Consider the following 19005-nt stretch of genomic DNA (forward strand, 5'->3'; position numbering starts at 1 on the left):
TTTTACAGTAAGAGTGATCGTTTTATTAGAAAAATTGTTTGAATTTACAAAATCTACATGCACCTGAAGAAATGATTTATAATACATGATTGAGTCACACAAGTCAGTTTCTGATCAGCCAGCTGCTGTTGGGTTCTAAGTTATGGTCCGACCAGGGCCAGTAGCATTTTCTTGTAGTCACCCGAACAATCTCCTTCAATCATCTTACCAAGTGTCTTGTGGTACATCTCCAAGAATTTTGCTTTAATATCCTCCAAGTCGACCTGTAGAAGAAACATGAATATGTCACTAATACCAGTAATGATAAGACAAATTGTTGTCATGTGTTACCCCCTGCAAAACATGGCGACTGTTGAGAAAGGTTCAACCGTTTATTTGTATTGTACAGTACAGATGGAAGCTCTTAGTCAGCTCCCCTGAGGATTTAAAATAGTGCTAAACAAACAAACATTACAACTGGGTCATATGCTCATTCTATTATCAACTCTGGTATGCTCATTCTATTATCAACTCTGGTATGATGAAAGTAGCATGCTTGACAGAAAGATATATTACTGCTGGCAAAATGTGAGTAACTAAGGTACATGTGAGACTATTCTGCAAGATGATTATCAGGAGCCAAAAAATGTGTCAGATTGTTAAGCTGACCCATTCCCTAAACTTGTTTGTTAACAAACACACGCAAAAAAATAATTTTTTTTTAGAAAACCACCTATGCATGCAATCACATGAGCCCATTGTTGTAGTTCTCATTATATTAGCTATGTATGTACAGGGTGTACAACCAGCTCAAACTCCTTTAATGTTTGCATTCATGCATACGTAGGGAGAAATCTGCACTTGCAACTATACAGTCCTTAACAAACTCATGCAATATAATAAACATGACAAATATTTTGGTCCCAACAGGTCTAGTATACCACTGAAGATGTAAAATTCTTGTGCCACCCGAAATACACGTATGTAGCTACATGCATTACACACACGCACAAAACAACTACCAATGAAATATTACAGTAGCTGGAAATCAGTGAAAGAGTATCAAAATAATTTGTGGCCTGGACAGATACTTTGCTAGCAGTGGTGTCAAGTGATATGGAAATATTGAAACAGTACTGACAGTGGAGCACACATGTGTTAAGTAGGTAAAATATTTTACCTTAGTAAGCATGCAGCAACATAAGTAAGAGACAGATGGAATACTTTACAAACCGTTCACTTGGGGAATACAAAGCTGGACTTTATAGTGAAGTAAACAACTTAAAGAATAATAAGGTTATGAGGGAGGTACATACAACTTTTACCTCACTACGAGACACTATGATCCTGATCAGTGTGGTGTCATCTGTGCCTATTCCTTTCATGCTCTTGTACAGCTTCTCTGCAAAGTACATCGGACGACTGTGCACACACCTTGCTGTATTCAATACATCATAAGTGACCATATATGGGTGTAACAATTATCTTACTGATAGCCTGCATGCCTTCACGAAGATCACCAGACATCTCCTTCCCAATGGCAGAGTACACATCTCGTTGGGCGATCTGGTGATATGAAATAGTATCATGTGATGCTCACATGTGTAGTATCATGTGATGGTCACATGTGTTGGTACCTTGGTATATATGTCGAAGGTGCGTTGTAGTTGAGCATAACTTCGAGTCACTAAGATCTTATTGAACATTGACTCATCAGTACCCCATCTCTTTTCTCCGGCCTGTAAAATTCAGTCAGATGTGTACACACACACACGCACTACACATACATCATACAAATCTTGAGCTTCCTTAGCTGCCAGTCCCTCATCCACACCAGACTCTTCTCTCTGACCCTGTGAAACACAACACATCACAGTAACCATTAGTAACAACAGCTCACCTGTAGAAGGGACACCAACAACCTCTTAAAGTGACCACTAGTCTCACTCTCGATATCTTTCTCAAGGTCTCTACTGAACTCTGTAAAGACACACCATTGCTGTGTGACTACCAATATGTATACCTATACCATTAACTCATGGCCATTACTACAATAATGGGGGGGGACTTAAACAAATGACCAATAAAATTACATTACAGAGCTAATCAAGGATGTATGTGGATGTATGCTATTGTGATAAAAAATATTTTGAGATATATACATACCTTCCTTGTATGCCTTCCTTAAAGCATGTACTTCCTGTATGTGGTAATGTTAAATCACATTAGTTATACTATGATACTCACAGCATTAGTTCTAGTACACAATACTTCAATAAGGACCTCCTCATCAGTACCAGCACCCTGTAGGAGAGATAAAATACAACTAAATGTGTTTGTGTACCAGTATGCACATTCTACACACCTTCATTGCACCACGAAGACTCTTAGCATCAAATAGTTCACAAGGTTCCAACATAGCTAGCGCCACTACCTCAAGATTACCTCCAAGTTCGGATTTGAGGTCCTTCACCAAATCCTACACAAGCAAAATTAAATCAAAATGCATGAATGACAACATTGACCTTAGTTCGTATGAGCTGTCTACTGTGTACAGTCCTTCATAGTATCTGTTCTATGTTATCTCATATGATTTGAGAACTGATACTGATTCCTTACATTACTATCAAGTAAATGGTTACTATGATGAGGGATTTAGGAAAAAGTTATAATCGAAAGTTGCAACTAGCTCTGGTCTAGTAGGCATAAATATTTTTCCTATAAGTGATAGATAACACAAGTTACTGGCAGATCAGAATTTTGTACTGCATACTCAAAAATAGTGAGCAAATCTCTTGAAATGAATCTGACTAATAACTATAATTGTTCAGCATCAGGAAATATTTTAAATAATCATCTACCCATATAGTGCTATGCAGACTATACTGTAAAGTAGTATATTGCAATAGGAACCATTTAGCTCCATGAAATATTAATTCCTGCTAAGCTTTCCATATAACAGCATTTACTAGTCACTAGATTTGAAAAGGCTACATGTATATAGGCAATGCAACAGCACTGTATACCACCAATAGTTTGCATAGGGATGAGTATCAAACTACCTCCAGTTTGCCAAACACACTGGTAAAGTTCACCATTGATCTAATTTATACCTCTCGCAATACTGTTGGCTGAATGAACTCTAGGCTTTGACATTCACTTAGATTGCAACTGGATCAAGTTAATGGGATTTTCTTTACACAACCATCATCAATGGAATTTTTCCCTGTGTACACACCAGGAGGTTTTCAGTGTCAAATTTCTGTATAAGCCTTTATTATATCAGTCCCCAGTACATGGAATAGTGAATAATCCTCCCCTACATTGTTACCCTTTGTACTATGCATGTTTAGTACAGCAATACCAGTGGAAGTCATATGCTCTTTATATAAGGAAATGTCAATAATATATTGACAGGCTGAAGACACTCATGTTTCCTGAAGTACTAGATCACATGACATAATTATATGTATAGTTAATTAGAAAATTACTATATAACCACACTGTAACTATATGAACAGCCTTAGTATCTCACTTAGGTAGCATTTTAATAATCATAATCATAAATTTGAGCTGAATTTTTATTCCAATCAAACCACATTAAAAAATCCAGTCTTTCCGTACAAGGCTAAAAAGCCAGAATCAATAGTAGCTCACTTGACTCTTAGCAAGCTTGCCTTTTCATTGGTAACTCTGCACAGCATACGCTACTTACAGGTCTCCACTTACCCTGCCATACATTGACTTGAATTTTAACTTGATCTCTTGTCGTTGTGCACAACTGCGGTAAGCCAACACATTAATGATAGCCTTCTCATCCGTACCTGCGAGTTCAATAGTGTAACCCAGTGACGTGATACAATAGAGACATACCCAGTCCTTTCATTGCCTTGCGCAAAACCTCCGAGTCTTTCTCAGCATTGAAGTTGCTTGCAGGCTTTACTGTCGCCGAACCCTGCGAGACAACATTAAGTGTGAGCTATTAATATTGTTAAGAGCAACTCACTCCGCTCGCCATTGTAATCGTCTACGATAAAGACAAGTAGAAGTTTCAGAGCCCAAGATAGCGGTAGTTTATCCGAGAGTTTACCACGAGGTTTACCAGCGGATATCATGGCTTTTATAACACCAAAATTAATACTTGTAGCGCGTTACTTTTATTTGTGTTTAGCGCCTCGACTTGGAGTGCGCTATGAGAGCTGCATGTGCTTCAAATAGAGTTGATGTAACCATATACTAGCCGCAGATTCTGAGATTGAATGGCAGGAGCGAGAGGCAGTACGATAGCTGTTCTGGCTCTACCGCCTAAAGGAACAAGCGACCCGTTTCTGATATCACCTTTAGACTACCACAGAAGATGTTTAGATCTGTTGTCTAACACGCTAGATCAAGTGGTGAGATTCTGCGGGGGTTATAACGGAGAGGTAACAACAGGAAGCAAAGATTGCTACTACATTATCAACTACGTCAGGAAGGAATGTTCGTTATTCGCAAGAGTATTTAAAGTAGATTACGCGGAGCTATCAGACTGGTGCGACCTTTTTCTAAAGTACGTTCGCGGGCCAACTGGGGACGATTGCTCCAATGATACATACACGGAAGACAATTGTTTGGAGCTTCTGCGTAAGGCCACGCTCTTTCTGGAGCATGTTCTACAGGCAATGGGACCAACTAACTTGAGGAAAGTGATCTCATCAACTTTGACAAGTGTAAACAAGATGGCAGAATCTCTGCAAGACTTGAAGGTGTACATGGAGAGAAAGAAATACAATGAAGATACTCATGCACCCAACCCATCTCTGTACGTTCAAAATATTGTTACTATTCTTGACAAAAATCAACAGGATAAACAAGTTAAGCAATTGCTTCTAGAAATTGTGGGACCACGTTTGAATTTCTCTGTTGACATGTCATTTGTGCAGCAACCACAATCTAAGAGAAAGCCACCAGAAGTCAAGCCAAAAACCAAACGACCTTCTACTACCTCATCATTCAGTAATCTATCATCTGACAAAGAGACGTCTGAAGAATTGGCTAAGCAGGATTCACCAGTGAGTTCACCATTATTTGAAACTTTGTCACCGTCCATTACACCAGAAGTTATGCCAATTGAAACACAGCAAAGACCCCCAGCAGCTAATATTAAACCATCAATTAAGACAAAACCAACAACACAAGTTGAGCCTGACAGAGCACCAAAGCAAACACGAGGACTGCCAGTAACTAAATTGAAACCTTCAATGCCTGTTACACAAGTAGAACCAGATCCAGCTGAATTTAAACCTCAAGGACCCCCAGTGACTAAAATAAAACCATTGGTTAAACCGAAACCAGCAAAACCAGTTACACAAGTGGAGCCAGGTCCAGCAGAAGTTAAACCCAAGCAAACTCAAGGACCCCCAGTGACTAAAATAAAGCCATTGGTTAAATCAAAGCCAGTTACACCAGCAAAACCAATTATACCAGTAAAGCCGGTTACACCAGTAAAACCAATTACACCAGTAAAGCCAGTTACACCAGCAAAACCAGTTACACCAGTAAAGCCAGCCATACAGGTAAAGCCAGTCTCCAAGCAAGCCCTAGGCAGCACATCAGAGGAGAACCCTATACCAACAGTTGCACGTAAACCAGAAGTACAGGCTACTTCAGAGTCTAACATACTGTCAAGCATGAGGTCACAGTCAATTGTAAAGTCATCATTACAACAATGGAACTCTTCATCGGCTTCATCAGAACAGAAGCGTGTACCTTCAGTGAAGCCAAAGCCCCAGAAGAAGCTGCAGTCACCTTTCTATAATGCTGAAACATGGCCAAGATTGAAGAGTGCTAATGAGAAGCCTGTAGAGAATCCCAAGCCTCCAGGTAACCCTCAGCCTGCATTAAAGCCTTTCTTGAAGCCTAAACCACCTGGAAACTTCCGCCGCAATACTCTACCTAGCAAAATAGCTAAGCCTGAGAACAAGCCAAAACCTGAAGTCAAGCCTAAACCTCGATTGGGCAGCTTATCTTCTCCCAACTTGCAAGCAACTCAGTCCAATTCAGAAATGAAGTCAAAATTGCAGTCACCAAGTAAATTACAATCTCCCAGCTCTTTTGGCAATAAATCTGCACAGCCTCGTTTGGCACACAAGTATTTCAAAATGACTTGAAAAGTGTTTGTATTATAAATTTATTAATGAAAAACTATGATTGTTTTTAATCAAGAGTGTAATATATATTCAACTGCAGTGTATAATATGCTGTACAATGACTATTGAAACTAATGTGTTCTTGACTAAATGTGATGCGGTTTCCTTGAGGTGAACGGAGTGGCCATTATTCAGGTCCAATGATAGACAACAGGGCATCCCTGTAGTCTCCAGAAGTGTCTCCATGGACCCATTCATTGAGGGATTTGCCGTATGTGTCCTTGAAGACTTTCTTTATAGCAGGGAGATCAATCTGAAGTGTATTATAAACAGTATACATTTAGTTTACAGTGTTGCACATGAATGTCATAATCTTGACAAGTTTTTTGACAAAAAGTCAAAAAACTGTAACTGTAGATCTTAGTATAGTGCAAGTTGAAGTTACACCCTTGCATTGGGAGAGTAAATTCAGTAAACAGAGTGCTTGACCCTATTTAACAGTTCTCTATCATCAACGAAGGTGTTAACTTTCATCAAAGGTATACTTTAAACAAACCATTTGTATAGGCTCAATATACTGACAGTTGGATATTCTCCCCTACACTACACTTACTTCAGAACGAGACACGATGATCCTAACTAAAGCATCGTCCTTGGTTCCCAGTCCCTTCATAGTCTTGTACAACCTCTTTGCAAAATAAGTTGGACGACTATATACACAGTCAACTGCAGGACACAATATAAAGCACATGTGACTTAAATCGAGACCATACCAATAGCAATCATTCCATCTTCAAGATCACCAGACATCTCGGATTTTATGGCTCCATATATATCTTTTTTGGAAATCTTTTCAAGAATAGAATTTAATAGTTGTGTACAAATATCTAAACCATTACCGATGCGTATATATCAAAGACTCTTCTGAGATGTGCATAGCTCCTTGTCACCAATATTTCGTTGAACTTTGACTCATCTGTTCCCCATTTACCCTCACCAGCCTGTAAATCATACCACAGTTTAATACAGTTAAACATAATTAGCTTATAGAGACACTTATGGGAAGCCTCAATCATGTAGTGTGTATATATATATTTAGGGAACTTAGTTTGACTTTCTCTTCCATTATATACTCTTGCTTACAGTGTGTGGTCTTATTAATGAGGTCATGAAGTACACTTTAGCTACCTACTTGATATGGCCACTATATAATGAGGTGGTCTAATTTTAGAGGTAGCTACCAAATGAACATTTTATTATTATTAACACTTTACAGTGACCAGCACTGAAGGTCTGACAGCAACATGTGCTGCAGCCTTAGGATTACCTAACCTAATTTCAAAGACTTAGACTTGTTGACTTGACTTAGTGACTGACTTAATGACTGATAGGTGTAATGATGAATGTTGTAGTGATCAATATGTATTATCAACTCTTGATGTCATCTTACATCATAGAGAGCTTTGGCATCAGCCTTGGCTTGTTCTTCATCCACAGTGGCACTCTCATCACGACGAGCCTATATGAACAGTGAACCATAAGCACAACGTAGACATCTTGAAACTCTACCTGAAGGAGGGATACAAACATCTTCTTGAAATGGCCGCTGGTCTCATCCTTCACATCCTTAAGCAAGTCCCTGTCGTACTCTGCAAGTAAACTATAATATCAACTGATCAACAACACTGCTACAAACATACCTTCCTTGTAGTCTTGTATCACATCTTGAATTTCCTGCCATGATCAGTATTTTATATTATGACAACACTTGAAATGTATTGATACTTACTCGGTTGTTTTTAGAGCACAATACTTCAATCAGGACAGCCTCATCAGTACCCAGCCCCTACACAACACATCGTGGTAACACAGACTTGATATTTATCAAGCACACTTGCCTTCATTGCTTTACGCAGAGAAATTGCGTCAAACCTTTGTCTAGGCCTCATCAGTGACACCATGACATTCTCAAAGTTGCCAGTCAACTCTGATTTGAGATCCTTCACTAGATCCTGTCATAAAAAACAAAATATTTAGCTTTACAAAAATAGAAGACACGGCAGTGTTGTATGAACTAAGCAATGTGAATAATCTAATGTTTCATGAAGAATGTGTTATAGTAGAAACTTCAATACAGCCTTGTATGCCCACAACAAACAAGAACACTGTCTTTTAAATTACCAACTATCTCACAATGGGACCATCTTAATGACACTAAAACTCAGTGCAAACATGTTTATTTGAATGTCCCTGTAGTAGTCCAGTGTATACTCACCCTTCCATACAGGGTACTGTATTCTGTGGAGATCATCTGTCGCTGAGCACTGGTACGCAAAGTCAGTATCTTCCAGATAGTCTTCTCATCAGTACCTGTGAGATTATATAGATAAACAGGTACAGCAACAACTAGGAATGCTTTTGTAATGCCACCTGTTGGAAGGTCTTGGTTAGGTCAGGTCAGAACGTGAATTAATTAACAGACATGGAGCAGTTATAACTTGATCTTTATGACATTGTATCTTGAAGGTTCTGATGTTTCTCATGGTAACAACCAATATGTCAATTGAGACCAGAGACATTGAATACATCAAAGAGAGCTTAAAATAACAACTGCTATGACAACAGCACTGTTCATAATGGAATTTTAAGCAAGCATTAATTGCAAACCGCAATAAACTTATCCGGACGTATCAACACGCATTACGGTCAACGTTATTGTTGCATCATTGCAAAACCTGCCCAAAAATCTATGAAGCGACTTACCCAATCCCTCCATGGCTCCTCGCAAAGCTCTGGCATCTGCCTTGGGGTCGAAGCTTGATGGGATCAGTGTGATGTTTATCACCGTTCCTTTCTAACAGCAAAAATAACATTCACGAACATTGAACCATGCTAAATAAATCCACTTACATCGGTGCTGTACCAATGCGGTGCTGGAGCGACTTCCATGGCTAGCGCTACTGCGGTTTTCTTCAAACTACTCGCAAAAGGAACGTGAGACGGGCAACCTGAGGTGAGAAACAATTACACATTTATAATTGATGGGAAGCCTTTTATATGCATGTGTATCCATGGTGTTCATACCACCCCACCGCAATGGTCAACACTAAAATTCCTATAATGCTTCCTGTATCCAAGATAGATCAGCTGATTGGTCAGGCATGCAAACAATGACATTGTGACGCAAAATTTGATCATCATGACCACTTGTTCAACATTCCAAATGTGTGCAGGTATAGCTGTTGCCGGCAAAACTTGTAATTTTGTTGAAAATAGCTAGACTATAGTTAGCTAGCTATAGCTATACTGCCTATGCCAGATCCTTTACAGGGTGTAAAGGATCTATGCTATGCCATAATGCAATTTTTAGGATACTAATGCAGCATTTGTGTCTACTGAAAATGTATGGTATGTACTTGTGTGGTTGTTAACATCGTAATAATGATGCTCTCTGGCTTTGTAAACATTTCTACCCCTCACTTGTAATATCATAGGAGTTATGCACCTATCAATGTCATCCCCCACTCCCCCACCTGGGTAGGGTGGGGCATATAGATATTATAGTACCACCCATACTATAATATCTATGGGTGGGGCAATACAGGGGATTTGTCAAATTCCAAGCCCCACTATGTCGCCACCTCAAAAGAGGGATTTGTATAGGGGATTTGATTTACCTATTAAAATAATTTTTGGTTCAGCAAACTCAAATCCCCACGGCCAGTAGGTGTATGCGACCCACGGGGGTGGGGCTTGACATTGATAGGTACATTATTTGCATTATGTGATCTTCCGTAAGGTAAATAATATGCACCATATAAACAGCTCTTTGCATGTAGGCTATAATTTAGTGGCATGCATGCATGTAGTGTGTACATACTTTGTGTAGGGAACAAGTTTAACTGCAGGTTAAACAGTGTTAACTAGAAGGTTATTTACATTCATATAGCTAGCACTGTTGATCTGGAAATATGAACAACAGTGCAGTCACGTGTACCAACATAGTGTGGGCGGGAAATTTAAATAAGATTGAGGCACCCACCAACTGGTTACTTAGCGATATTCAACTGACAAACCGTAGTGAGCTGGGAAGCTGCTTTTCCCACCCTCCCTCCCTTTAATTCACCTAAATTCATCTCCATTGATCATGCCTAACCTGGTATGGTTAATGGTTAATGTGACATGGGTTCAGGGTGTCAGAATACGGACAGCTGTGGGGTTGTTTATGACATGAGTTTGTAATGAAGATTTGTAGTGGCTGAATTGTCTCCCGGATCACATGAGATGCTCACGTGTCCCCTAAACCAGGAATATGGTTAGCTACACAATAATGATACAAGACAATTCAGCCATTCCACCCTGACACACCCATTCCTCCACACGAGCCTCATATTTATTCATATAATAGTATTGGTTGGTCATAGAAACCGTAACTAGTTAACACATTACTAATAGGGTATCGTACTGCCTATCTCAGTACTCACAACATCATACAGGTTCCAATCCACTGTAGTATGTTTAGTAAAGCTTGATGGCAAGTGTAAACTGTGTTGACTGACATATCTAATTCACTTAGGCATGATATATGAAAGATAGTCACAACTCATCGTACTTACTATGCTTACACATGTGCAGAAAGTCCATGTTATGACTGTTCTATTAGAGTATTTGACTCTCTGTAGAGTGCATGTCGGTGTACAGATTTTGTACTTATTTTGCAACTGTGAAAAAGGCCTATGCACATATAAACTTTGTACAAGTATCCTCAAAAACAATTCACAAAGTCTTTTCCAACAAATTCGACTTTCTAATTTGCAGATATCATAAAATTTGGAAAGGTACTACATAGCTATAGCTAGTTGTTCGTTTACAGATCAAGTTTCTAAACCCTAGCCATAATGGTGGTAAAATGTTCTAGTGTAAGGATGTATATGCCAAAAACCTTCAGCTTACTCTGCCTCTTCTCCCCTTTATACCATACTACCACAGATCGACTATATAATTTGCATATGTAACTGTGTCACAGTGCACACCTCACGACACCATAGCTGTGACAAGTGAGCTGTACACTAAACAGGAAAATGTTTGACAAACAGTAGACTTAGACCACCAAGTATTCCATTCACTTTCGACCGTGAACCGTATGCCTATATATATATCTTGTCAGACCTGTGCATACATATGTACGCATGTACAATACATATATCGCGTTTACATGCTTAGATACAGAATCAAATTAATACAGTTCATTGAGAGATATTCAAAAACAACTTCAATTTTGATATTTCATGCAGAATCATTGTCAATGTATGAGGTTTCTACAACTACGCACTGTATGTGTGTCATGCTCACTCTATAGTGATCATAACACACTATACTAGCTACATATCTAATTAATATAAAGTCAATTCAGGTTTGCAGCCATATCAGTTAGTTGCCTACAATTGATAGCAATGCGTTTCTGTAGTCTCCTGAAGTGTCACCATGAATGAACTCATGCAGTGTCTTCCCATATTTATCCTTAAAGATTTGCTTGATAGTTCCCAAATCAATCTATATAATATCAATACAATCAGCACTAGTTCACTAACACATCATATATCCACACACCTCTGAACGAGACACAACAATCCTGATTAATGTGTCATCTTTGGTGCCCAAACCCTTCATGGTTTTATAGAGCTTCTCAGCAAAATAAGTCGGACGACTCTGCACACAACCAACTACACAAACAGTGCTACAACAGTTGCAGCAACTAACTATTGTACAAACCTATTGCAAGCATTCCATTTTGAATATCACCAGACATTTCTCCCTTGATAGCATCAGTAATACTTCTGTTCTTTTTAGAAACCTGATATGTGCTTGATTACTAGAATGTTTTGTGTATCTTAGCAACTTACAGTGGGATAAACTTGGAACACTTTTTGAAGATGAGCATAACTTCTGGTAGCAAAGATTTCGTTGAACTTTGACTCATCTGTACCCCAGCGAGCCTCACCAGCCTTAAAACCAAATTATTTATATGATATACAATAATAATAATTAATTTTATTAGTGCAACCTTACATCATAAAGTGCCTGAGCATCAGCTTGAGCTTTGGCTGCATCAACTGTTGTACTCTCATCTCGTTTTGCCTATGCCAAGTACATTTCCAACATTCTAAACTTGGTAGCTACGTAGCATGTTCATACCTGTAAAAGTGACACCAAGAGCTGCTTAAAGTGTCCACTAGTTTCGCTAACAATGTCTTTTTCTAGATCCCTGTCATTTTCTATCAGTAGGTCAGTGTGTCTCATCACACAATTGGTAATAAACTAGTATAGTTACCTGCTTTGTATTCTGTCTTGATACTTTCTATTTCCTACACAGTAGAGGAATGTCAATTATTTTATGAAGTACCATTATAAGTGCACTTACAGAATTAGTTTTGGTGCAAATCACTTCAATTAAAACTTCTTCATCAGTTCCCAAACCCTACAAGTACATACAAAAAAAGGTAACTAGGTAACATGGTAGCCTTCATGTGGGATTGGTGTGAATAACCACATTAAGTGATTGCTGAGAAGACCTAAACACAACAGCACTATTCCATAGCAACAGTAACGTGATAATATGACAGCTGTAAGGGTGGCAATGAAATAATTATGTAAAGCCTTACAAAGTTAACAAATAGGATGTTTGTGGTCATGCGCGAACAAACCCGGAAAATGGACCATGATTCGAACGCTTGAAAGAACCGACTCCATCAGACAGCTTAGATAATACTGTTGTAAGCAGCGATCATGTCTAGAAGGCTAATGTTTCTCAAACTGTTACACTCCTATATGTCTAAAAGGGATTTTGTCACCTGCATCTATAAAGTAAGAATATTTTATTACCCAAATAGGCCGCTACGTTCAGTGCTCCATTGTAAAGAATTAAGACATAGTTGGGTATAATTTATGCGTGCACCTTCATAGCTTTTCTGAGTGAAATGGCATCAAATCTGCTCTTAGGTCTCATAAGCGACACGATGACATCCCGGAAGTTACCAGACAACTCTGACTTGAGGTCGTCTACGAGATCCTGAAGACGGAGAAAAGTAAACAGCAAAGGTAATATGATATAAGTAACTCTCACCCTGCCATACATGGACTTGTATTTGGTAAAAATTTCCTGTCGTTGGTCACTGCTCCTTTTGGTTAGCACGTCAATTATGGCCTTCTCGTCAGTACCTGCACATAATGCGGTGTATTGGCTAGCTAAATCTTATTCTACTTACCTGCTCCTTTCATTGCCTTGCTGAGAGTTTCCGAGTCAGTCTCTGCATTGAAGTTAGGCGCAGGCTTAATTGTACCTTGCTATTATCAAAATGATAGTAAATTACTGCTACAAACTTTGCTTAACTGTACCTCAGAAGCTGCCATCTTTGTCTTAGAGCTGCTTGATTCAGACCAAAATTCGTTCTGAAATGAAGACTAACCTTACTGTACTTCATTTTATACCAAGGCAGTTACATGGCTTCATGTTACCTGTAATTTATTTTTATACCAAGGAAATCACATGGCTTCATGGATTAATAAGTCATTCCATTGTATAGCCAGGGTTCTTCACAAGAGGGGTTTCTAATGGTATACATGGTAGTTAGCTAAGTAGACAGTGTGAGTCTGTAGAGTGGTCTGTTGGTTGGTATGGTGTGACATAATTATTATATAAGTCTGTATGCTGAATAAGCATGAATTTATAGGTCAATAATATGTACAAATATATGGCAAATGCATGAACAGCACATATAACCATGTTATGTCACATGACAGCCACATCATTTACTATAGGAAATTCATGGGTTGTGGTAGACTCCCTGAGGTGTTATCATTGCAGAAGACATCTGGGCAACTGAGGTGACTTATTGCTGGTAAGACTCATGCAATATCAGCATGTCCATTGTTGTATTCATGGCATGTCCATTGTTGTATTCATGCCATTAGATGGTGTTGCACTCCCCTCTACATTCAGTTAGTACATCTTTGGATAGGATTCTGAAACTTTCCTGGATCTCAATACCTACATACACTTCCTTAATGTTATTGTCAAATCCATGGATAGCATTGAACAATAATGGTGGGTGCACATGAATGCTCATTCCACCTTGACTGTTTGGGGTCAGCAACTACTTCACATATACACTATGAGCAGACACCAATGACCTGGCAGAAGGGGGTCACTATTAGCTAGCTCTCCGGCTGGGGAAGGACCACTTTTTGTAGCAGGAAAGGGTCACTTCTGTGTGAATGGTATCTCCTCCATAAGCAGGTGGGCCAGGCTAGGTCCAAAAATCGTTATCCTCTCCAAATCCATGTACTGGTGTTATCTTCCTCACTGTTCCAGTAGACGGTTTTCCATGGGACATTTTCAACATTGTTCAATACCCTTACTAGTTACTAGCACATTGCATTTGGGGGCAAATGCTATACAGCAGTTATCTAATCTGCAGCCTGGCCACTGACATGCAGGTATGGTATCAAAGTAGTTCATATCTGCATAGCAATTAAAAAGTATCTTGCGCCATCATTGCCAGCGTATGCTATGTAATTGACAGATAAGTAGTTTTACTTTAAACCTTCACATAGTTACAATCTGGAGCTTACAACTTATAAGCTCCTGTTACAATGTAAGCAATACTTACCATATAAGGTACCAGCCATGAATGAATCCATTAAAATGTATACTGACCTCACATTACACAATCACAATGAATAACAATACGCATAGACTAATAATAATTGTATGTGCTGGAATCAGAACTGGAAGTACAAGCCATTGTTGGATAAGATGGTAACACCTCAACTGGATTACCTGGTTGAGTGACATAATCACCCTAATCTGTTTTGATTATTATTATTTAGTTCATTTGAGATCATCACTTAAACTTGTAGGTATGATCTCTCCTGAAGTAGTTACAGGCCACCAAGTATGAAAGTCTGTATAATTGCAGTGTATAGTATATGAGCTCAAATTCCTACAGCAGAGTAAAAACTACAGATTTGAGGAGACCGAGTATACAAAGATACTAATATGGAATTTGGAAACTGTATACTTATAGGCTCTGCCTTCTGTGTACACCCTCCAGTGCCTAACTGGTAAAGTAGATAATAACATAACAACACTTGAATGCTGCTGCATCAGGAGGAAGACATAATGTCTTTAGTCAGAGGAAGTAATTAAGAATTCTCCATTGGTATGGTATTTTTTGGGACACCCAAAAAGCCCATAAAACAGTAGCAATGGTACAACAACAATATAGTACTATGACAGCATCGATTACAGAAGAACAGCATTACAACTTCAACCAGGCAGTACAATAATAAACGGCAGCCTATTTAATCTTAGTCTGAGGGAATATCCATTCAGAATCTGCCAGATGTGGAAAGTTTACTGTTTTAGTCAACATTGTTTGTTTTTCACTGTTCTACAACTTGAGTCAGCAGTACTGTTTATTATTTCAATTTCCCAGGTATGTAGCTACATGTTCCTTACATGTTAGGGTGTTTATGGGCTAGTATGACTTACATTCATTCTATTACAATATGTCAAAGTCATATTATTTCATTGTGTTTCTGTCGGTGTACACGCTACATAGCTATTTATAAATGAACCTTGAGCAATTGCATATATCTATCAGATATCTCTTAGTAACCATATGTGAATTTACAAATAGCCAGCTAGTCAGTTTTGAAAATAACACCAGCTGATGTGCACATTTCAAGAACCAGAGCTAAGGTTTTCTAAAAGTGGGTTCCAGTAATATCCCATTGATCAGTTTGTATTGTTTGTGTATAGCATATTCATCTCTGTGCTGTCACACATGTAGTATGTCTATGCACCATCACACCACCCAGATTGTATTTGCGCATGCATATACATTTACACACAAGCACACACCACACACACACACACACACAAACACACACACACACACAAATTAGCAAAGTCTCTAGCAGCTGCGCAAAACACAGCTATTGCCACCCAGCGAGCAGCACTAGGATGCTTGTGCACCACCAACAATCTGTTAAAGGCCACAAGACTTTGAAGATGTATAAATTCTTCCTTCCTTCAGGTAAAAACTATAAAAGACACAAAAATTAATATTATAAATGCATGTATTTGGGATTTGTATGTGTGCTCCTCCTGAAAGAAGTTATGTGATCAATTCAAGTGTGTGTGTGTGTGAGTGTGTGTGTATGAGAGAGAGAAAGGTTCCAGGTTCAATGCCTGGTTATGCATAGTGCTGTTGTTTCCTTAAGCAAGAAACTGTACTCACCTTGCTCCAGCCTACCCAGCTGTATAATGGGGACCTAGTGGCCGGTGTCAACTGTGGAAGCAGCCCACCCAGCTATAATATCAATCCAGACATTTACTGGGGAAGCAAATGCCCAACTGTCCTGGTCTTGCTTAGTGGTATTGAGATTGTTGTGCTACTTTTGGGTTCTGTGACCTCTCTCCTGGACAGTGGGTTACTACTCCTGCCCCAGGATGATTTGTCTGCACAAACTCAAGTACCTAGTCCTACGTACAACTTTACAGAAGTTACAATAAACACGATGTGAAGGTTGGATTGGTTATGATCACCATCCCCAAAACATATTACATCTTTCTACTTCAAATTTCCCTATACCCTCTCAAGCTCCTTATGAATGGAGCAGTTTTCTACTTGCAATTGCACTCATGAAACCATTGTTGTTGATAGCTAGTTACTCCTGTAGTACTCAGACTCTGCTAGCATAATAATTATAGTATCGATTCACATCTTTCTAAATTTGAGCTGGTCCACTTGGAGAAGGAGACAAGTCAATGAAGATGACAGGGAATAGAATGGTACCTCAAACAATTTCTGATTTTGCAGACAGGTTTTTGAATGACTATATATATTGATCAAAGTGTAAGTGAGTATCTTCCCCGTTCACATTGTTCATTAATGGTATGATTTATAGACTAACGTTATTACTTTCACTTAGCTACTGCTATTGCCTTATAGCATGATAGGGGATTCTTCATCACATATTATTAGTGAAGGGGATTTTGTCATCATGCATTGACCATTGTTTTGTAGTGTTTTTCTCCAAACTGAGATGTCATGGTTTATAAACTTCTTTCCATATCCAATCAATATGATTAACAGAGCAAGTATGCTATACCTTTTAGTTATAGTGTAAAATGTTAACTTCTTTAGAGTGGAGAAAAGGTAGAAGCTTATGTTCAAGGGACTTGACAAAGTGTTTAAGGTGTACATATGTCTCTCTTTATCTGTTACAGACTTACAGGGACTAATTTAGGGAGGAGGGGGGTCTAGTGCATTCCTTCAGTAATTTTCTATAGTGTAGCTCATTGTACACAGCTAGACACTTTAGGAAAACATGGGATTGAGATGTTAGAGCTTCTCAACAATGAAACAGAGCAGTCATATACTATAATAAAACAGTATAATTACAAAACACTGTTTATCAGCTAAACTACCTATTCTAAATAGAGTTGCTGACTCCATCCACACCCTAGTTTGTGTAACTAGAAATTCTCTGGAGATGAAAGGTACATTTGCACACCACATGCCAACAGTGTCTGTCATGTTTGTGCTTTAGTACAGCCTACACCTTATACTACTAATTTTGTTTTTCTATAGCTTGAACTTTCAAAAAATATTTTCAATTTGCCACCAATTTCAATATCGGAAGGTTAAATTTCCTTTGGAGGGCTATTAGCTTATAGCCTATTGCATGCATGCATGCATTTCAGTCAAAATTACTCAGTCTCACTCCAGGGGGGACACACTAGTAGAGGTGACCACAGTATGCAAAACACACTTTGTAAAAAAACAAAGCATGAGATCTCTGGGAGCATGCCCCCCTTCACCTAGATCCACCTTTGAACTTGAGGATGACACAGTTTGATTCTTTGTGATCTCAGGGTTGATTTGTGTTTCAGTGGGATATACGGCTAAAATATGGAATGAACTGAGTTTAGATACAGTGTACAGCTCAAACTGAAACAATTGTTACACACAACAAACACAATTAACTGTAAACTGAGGGATACTAATTGCAGCATTTGCAGTAATTATAACCTACAAGTAACAGTGTTGGTCTTTTCAACAACATCTTGAAGGCCATAAGTTCAGAGGTTTGTTTAAGATGATCCTTGCATTTAATATTAAGACAGCTGCATGTGTGCAATAGCTATAGTGTACTAAATAGATATGTAGCTGGTTTAGACAGATTACTCACATACCTCAGAATGCACACGATGGCAACTATTTTGGTATGCACTAGCCAATTGCGAACTTTAAAATAGCTAGCCTTAATAGTTATGTACATTCAACCACCAACGGTGCAAAAAATCATTGCCAGATGTAGAACTAATAGTATGAATAAGATGCTGTCAGACCTTCGGTGCTGGACACTGTAAAGTCATATAAACACAATAATTTAAGTGATACAGATCAATATCTTGGAAATGTATGACTCCTCAGGCACTTGCCTAGACTGTAAGTTGTATGTGTATCAAGTCACCACCGGCTGGTCTGGTTTATATGTTTATGACTCCCTGCTATGCAGGCTGTATCCTTCTGGCAGGCTTTTTGTGGGATAAAGTGAAATGTGTAACTTTATGGAATTTGTTTGTCTACTTCGTCGCTTTAACCAAGAAGTTTTCCACACACAGTGTACAGTTGCAGATATTACCTGGTGGTCTCTGTGAGTTACTGAAATATGTGTTAGACTGGTCAGTTGTGTGGCTTGTGATGCATGCATGGTGTATAACAAGTTTTGTGGCTTTGTAAATACATGTGTTGGCTATGTGAGCAGAGCAAGTGGCCTTCTTATCCTTCTAATTGGCATGCTTTTAACCACAACGTTTAATAGT

The 19005-nt window shown here is 38.7% G+C and overlaps 2 protein-coding genes across 2 annotated transcripts; both read right to left on the bottom strand.

Annotated features, from left to right (window-relative positions):
* Positions 1–17: 17 nt before the first annotated feature.
* On the bottom strand, positions 18–9178 carry LOC136241282 (annexin A6-like). Its single transcript, XM_066032478.1, has 26 exons — positions 9018–9178; positions 8871–8961; positions 8383–8477; positions 8006–8119; positions 7897–7953; positions 7808–7841; positions 7677–7756; positions 7558–7626; positions 7007–7108; positions 6881–6956; positions 6721–6833; positions 6298–6420; positions 5641–5770; positions 5443–5583; positions 4946–5223; positions 3853–3934; positions 3709–3803; positions 2345–2458; positions 2227–2283; positions 2146–2179; positions 1880–1959; positions 1767–1832; positions 1617–1718; positions 1470–1545; positions 1305–1417; positions 18–263 (listed from the first exon to the last, which is right to left on the bottom strand). The coding sequence occupies exons 1-26, from the start codon at positions 9054–9056 to the stop codon at positions 141–143; spliced, it is 2484 nt and encodes an 827-aa protein (XP_065888550.1). The 5' UTR covers positions 9057–9178; the 3' UTR covers positions 18–140.
* A 2160-nt stretch (positions 9179–11338) lies between these two features.
* On the bottom strand, positions 11339–13634 carry LOC136240200 (annexin-B12-like). Its single transcript, XM_066031118.1, has 12 exons — positions 13503–13634; positions 13373–13451; positions 13231–13325; positions 13063–13176; positions 12529–12585; positions 12439–12472; positions 12303–12382; positions 12177–12245; positions 12011–12112; positions 11880–11961; positions 11718–11830; positions 11339–11660 (listed from the first exon to the last, which is right to left on the bottom strand). The coding sequence occupies exons 1-12, from the start codon at positions 13515–13517 to the stop codon at positions 11538–11540; spliced, it is 963 nt and encodes a 320-aa protein (XP_065887190.1). The 5' UTR covers positions 13518–13634; the 3' UTR covers positions 11339–11537.
* Between the last annotated feature and the right edge of the window lie 5371 nt (positions 13635–19005).

The sequence above is a fragment of the Dysidea avara genome, chromosome 12 (genome assembly GCF_963678975.1).
Source record: "Dysidea avara chromosome 12, odDysAvar1.4, whole genome shotgun sequence".
NCBI lineage: Eukaryota > Metazoa > Porifera > Demospongiae > Dictyoceratida > Dysideidae > Dysidea > Dysidea avara.

Excerpts from the sequence above, each read along its gene's own strand:
- LOC136240200 (XM_066031118.1), bottom strand. Across the intron at positions 12,473-12,528 it reads TTTGCACCAAAACTAATTCT|GAAATAGAAAGTATCAAGAC; the intron begins GTAAGTGCACTT and ends TCTACTGTGTAG. Across the intron at positions 12,246-12,302 it reads TCTTGGTGTCACTTTTACAG|GCAAAACGAGATGAGAGTAC; the intron begins GTATGAACATGC and ends TACTTGGCATAG.
- LOC136241282 (XM_066032478.1), bottom strand. The coding sequence starts at position 9,056 with ATGGAAGTCGCTCCAGCACCGCATTGGTACAGCACCGAT. Across the intron at positions 8,120-8,382 it reads ACAGTACCCTGTATGGAAGG|GATCTAGTGAAGGATCTCAA; the intron begins GTGAGTATACAC and ends TTTTTATGACAG. Across the intron at positions 6,421-6,720 it reads TCATCGTGTCTCGTTCTGAA|ATTGATCTCCCTGCTATAAA; the intron begins GTAAGTGTAGTG and ends AATACACTTCAG.